General features: G+C 50.1%; 1 protein-coding gene across 1 annotated transcript in view; it reads right to left on the bottom strand.

Annotated features, from left to right (window-relative positions):
• Nucleotides 1-1,128: 1,128 nt before the first annotated feature.
• The window catches only part of LOC104501266 (armadillo repeat-containing protein 2-like), a gene marked incomplete at its 5' end in the record, with an annotated part of 12,530 nt that continues 8,480 nt past the window's right edge, over nt 1,129-5,178 (bottom strand). The window contains one exon of the mRNA XM_010145051.1: nt 1,129-1,265. Coding sequence (XP_010143353.1) covers nt 1,129-1,265 — 137 coding nt within the window. The remainder of the gene's footprint in view (nt 1,266-5,178) is intronic.

The following is a 5,178-nucleotide window of genomic DNA, read 5'->3' on the forward strand; positions in this document are numbered from 1 at the left end:
GGCTCTCCTGGCACACACGGCACAGCGCTGCTGACCCCCAGGCTCAGAGCCAGGAGCCCGGCAGCCCCTGCACAGCGGTTTATTCTTAGTGATCTGGGGTCGAAAAGAGACAAATGGGTCAGCTCTGTAAAGCCTGCTGTAGCCAACTGGGCTGTTAATCCTTGAGGCCAGTGATGCAGCTGCTGAGCTAATCCAGGGGCTACAAGCAGGGACTGACTTCTGCACGCTGAAAGGATGAGAACTGAGCAGTAAACAAGACAGCAGCAGTCACCAGAAACAAGAAGGGTGTAGAGCCTTTTTTTGCCTTGTGGTTGGAGACGCGAGCCTGGGCAGAGAGCTGCCCGTAAGGGTCTGAGCAGTACGGGCATATCCTGGGAATGTGGGAACAACGGAGAGAAGAATGCACCAGACCAGCTAAAACCTTCTCTCACATCTGCGATGTGGGGGCTTCGCCTTCAGAGGTGAAGTCCCAGTTCAGAAAAGCCTCTTACCAGCACGGCTGGACCTGCATCCCACAGGCACCAAGGCAGGAGCTGGGTTACCCTGGCCACAGGACCGGGTAGAGAAAGGGCGATCTCCAGAGGAAAGGGAGCAGCTCCCCGCTGGCCCCGAGAGCGTTCCAGCTGGAGAGTGGAGCTCAGGAGAGAGCACGGCAGAGTGCCCCAACAGCGTGTGGGTTACTCTGTCACAGAATGTCATATGAAGTAAAAGCACGTCAGAGTCTCTGGGGAAGATGGGACTTCTGTCATGGGACAGTCTTCTCTAGCACACAGCATTTCTGGTACCACGGAGGTCCAGGTAATTTACCTTTCAAAAATCAGAAGTTCAGCAAATAGGTTTGTTTCATTTTTCCCAGCCAAGAAACTACGCGATTAATAGCCAAATCAGACTGAGCCAGCTGCTTAATCAGCTCAGATATATTGTAAAAACTGCAATAAACACGCAAAAGTTCCATACAAGCCTCTCCAGAGACAGTATCCAATGTATAAATGCCGGGCTTCAGCGACTTTTTTCAGTTAAATTGCCACGCTCCGCAGCATCTCACCAATGCACGTGTACGTGTGTATTAGAAACGTGAAGCCCTACAAGCTACACCTCAAAAAAAGACCCATTAAAATGGAGTAACAGTCACAGCTGCAAAGACTGGCGGCTTTGAATTCTGTCGAGAAGTTTTTGTGCCACAGGCTTGAACTCTCTTTCCCAGTACAGCTTGTGGTGGTCCCTTAAATCTCCGTCGAGGCTGTAAGCCAACGGTAGCTCTTCATCTGTAATCAAGGAAAACAGCATCATCAGTTCTGCATAAAACCATACCCGGCTATGTGTGTTACCACCACGCGCAGCTCATCAGCCGTGTTCGATGATGGCTTAAAAACAGCTCTGTGTTTATGCAAACCGTCTGAGGGAGCTGGACTTCGCGAGAACAAAGGATGTTAAGGTCAGTAACACAGTAAAAAGGGTATTGCAGGTTCTTCTGCTCTCACCGGCGCAGCTGAACTGTGTCTCCAAGGTGAAGCGTTTACTGTGGCTGTCAGCCTGGGAGCCCCCTGGGTGTTGGCGTCACCGGGGTCAGTAGTCCATGCACCCAACCACAGCTGTGGTTGTGCTGTCACAAACTGCTCTGCTCACGAAGACTCTTTGGAACTCTGTCCACTGCTGTCCTTACAGAACTTGAGCCATGCTGGTTCCTCTGTTACTGAGGCCCTCCTGTCCTCACAATCTTCATAAACAAAGTAACAGGACACTCTCAACAGAGAGAGATGAGGAGTGTTAGGGAGGAGAGAAAGGCATCACGCGTTATTCGCCCTCCATTTTGCCTGGCATTGGATGCAGCAAAGAAACAAACCCTTACAAAAACCCACAACTTGGTCTGCAGCCAGAGCATGCTCCCGGATCGGGAGCCTACAAGTGATGATGCTGATCAAACATCTTCGTACAGTTTAACAGATGGGTGTTTTACAGCCTTTAGGCCATAACCGGTCCTAAAACGAAGACACAACCCTGCACCCATGGGGCAGCGTGACTTACCCTGTCTTTGTCCCAGACTCTGAAAATGCACCAGCCCCACAATCTGTGAGTGACTAACTCCGGAAGGGGGCTTACGGCACATTCACAGCAGGTGGAAGGCAGCTTGGAGCTGGAGGGAAACCTCCGTTGTTAGCCACTTGTTGAGTCAAGCTTTGTGTGGACAAGAGATGCTCAAACAGCGACTGTGCCCAGTTAAAGGGGCGCCAGGGTGCCCACACAGAGCGCAGGGCCTGAGCCCCAAGAGCTGTGCAGGAAGTGACGACACGACTTTTGCACAGCGCAGGCTCCACGTCATAGTAAGTTACCAGTAACAGCAAACAATACGTCACTTCTCTACAATGTTCCTAAATTACCAGAATTAAAGAGATGGGATTCTGAGGCAGATTCCAAAAGAGGTTCTGCATAAGGAGAAGATGCCATTTCTGTAATAAAGTAGAGAGAAAGATGGCCCATGCTTTTAAGAAGGAAGACATGCCATATCTCTGCAGGAAGACACCCTGGGATCAGAGGTAAAATCCAGCCCCAGACATCAGATCTGTGTTTGATGGTATCAGCACGGGGTAGCTTAGGTTGGACAGGACCTCTGGAGAAGAGCCACTGGTCCATGTAGTGCTGAGCACTGAACCTCTCTGGGGATGGAGATTCCGCAGCCTGTCAGGGCAGCCTGTTCCAGTGCTTGGCCCTGCCATGGTAGAAACTTCTTTTCCTAATATTTCATTGGAATTTTTCTTACTGCAACTTGTGTCCATTAGCTCTTGTCCAATCAATGGCACAGCAGACGAACATCTCTAAAATTAATCCCAGCAACAAAGAAGCGAGAGACCCTGAAGATCAGGGATTCATTTTCAGGGAGAATTGCTTTGTTTAATCCTGAAGTGATTCTTCTGCCCACATTAACTATCTTCTAACACAGAGCAAGAGCTCCTTCTCCCTTTTATAGATAGCTGTGCCCCCCCGAAGTTGATAGAATGTTCATGGAATCACCGAGGTCGGGAATTCCAGCCTACAAGAACAAGGGTCAGATCACGTTCCAAAGCTGAAGTGTTGAACCAAACCACTGCATTTCCCAAAGCAGAATGTGAGGGATCACCGAGCATCACTGCCCCACATGCAAGCTGTGCTCCTTTGATAATTTAATTTTCCCACGACCCTCCTCAAAACTAGCACAGTTGGACACTGGCCAGACAGCAGATGAGCTGGCTGCCAGCCCAGGAACAAGACAGGCACGCTGGGTCTGCGTGCTCTGGGGGGAAGCTGAAAATCGGAGTGTTGTCTGCGGCCTGCAAGGGCCGCCCATCCCTATAGCTCCGTCAAGAGAGGGGCCGGGAGCCCTGGAAGCCGGTGTCGTGCCGTGTAAGAGTTCACGAGTAGTGAGAGTCCAATAACCTTCTTGAACTGATAGTGGCAGTAAAGGTGAGCAGAAGAAAAGTCTGGGTAAAGAGAGGGAGAAAAGAGATTTTGCTGAATGACCAAACAGAAAAATGTTCTCAAGAGAGAGGCTCAACTCCCCTGTTGCTCTTGCGGGACCAGGGCAAGGCGAAGCTGCTGCCGGGGGCCTGGAAACACCACCCTCCATAAACTCCGAATCTATAAAGTGGCGTGAAACTCGACAGCAGCTGAAAGAAGGCAAGTGACAGTGACGTGGAAAGCAGTGCGCTGCCTCTCAGGCTGCTGGGATCAGGCAAGGGAGAAAGGAAAACAAAGGACACCTTCTGTCCAGCCTTTCTCAGTCCCAACATCTTCTCAGGCTATTTCCACTCCCTTTTGGCTCCCTCCTGTCTTGTGCCAGGCAGGGGAAAGACAAATAAAGGGGAGGAGGCCAAGCACAGCAGGTGAAGTGAGGTGTCTGCTGGGCCGTGCTCCACTTTTTCCGCTTCCCGAGGGCGAGCTGGTGCTGAGTGAAGTACAGTCCACTGACTGTCAGCGCTCGCCTCCCGCTTCCTGAATGACAGAATCAGAGCAGTGACGGTTCAAGGCTGTTGCTGGATACAATGGGAGGAGGAAGATGAAGGACGACATTAACCAGCTGCTCTGACTAAAATTTGTTGGCTCTTAAACACACAGAGGAACCGGATCCAACGCATGAGATGCACTTTGTCTACAGCTACTCTTGTGAGTACAGTGGGAAGAAAGGCGAGCCTCCTGATCTAATTCTGACCTGTTTTAATTAACTGTCATTACAGTTGCAATCATATCTGCAACTGCATGTGAACGTCCAGCTCAGGAAAGCGGTACTAGTTAATGAGAGTTCCAATTACCACCCAGCAGCGTTACAGCCGGGTTCAACGCAGAGGAGAAAATAAGTGAGAATTTTCCAAAACAGAGATATATATTCCTTGCTGCATGGCAGAAAAGTCAAGAATAATTGTGGCTGTGAAGTTTGCCGTTCTGTTGCAGAACTTTAAAAAGTGCACTAATGATCTTGAAATACTGAGTATTTTCAGATAAATAGATGTCATTACTGCTCACATTAAGATACGCTCGATCATAGCAAGGAATGGTTACAACAACGCGTAACAGAAATTCTGCAGTAACTGGAAGAAAATTCCCCACGAATCTAACCACTGGTCTGATTGTCTACAAACAAAGAGAGACCACGGGAATCTCACTCTCGGCCTGGGTCTGACTACCGGGCACCTCCTGCGCAGCAAGCACACATCTGCAGTAAGCGTCCAAGTAAGACCCAATCAAACCGAGTCAAGGTTGGCTGCAATTTCACTTACCATGTAGAGATTTTTTTTTAAAGGTTATTGCAGATGACCTACCCAGAGAACACCATAACCAAAGCAGTGCTCATAAAACAAAGGAGGAAAATTACATGCAGTGACTACAGGACTACTACAGAGCGATTAAACTCTCGAAAATTTGAAAGAAACGTAAATGTGCAGGTGAACAGGTCCAGCTGGGTACGTGGATCAGGATCTTACCATTCCCTCGTAGGCACCTTCCGGCCTGTAGCTGTGAAGGAGCACACCCTCCCCAGCTTTAGTGAGCACACGAGAAACAGTCGAGATGTTGTCCTTGCCCACGAGGAGAGCACATGGAGTAACGAAGGGTGGCCAGGAGACTCCTGACACAAGCGGCGAGCTCAGCCGGTTGCCCCCTCCAGCCCTCCGGCTGAGGGGCACCGCCGCCCTGCCCCGACTGCTGAAC

This window comes from Buceros rhinoceros, unplaced genomic scaffold (genome assembly GCF_000710305.1).
Source record: "Buceros rhinoceros silvestris isolate BGI_N320 unplaced genomic scaffold, ASM71030v1 scaffold18801, whole genome shotgun sequence".
In the NCBI taxonomy this organism is placed as follows: Eukaryota; Metazoa; Chordata; class Aves; order Bucerotiformes; family Bucerotidae; genus Buceros; species Buceros rhinoceros.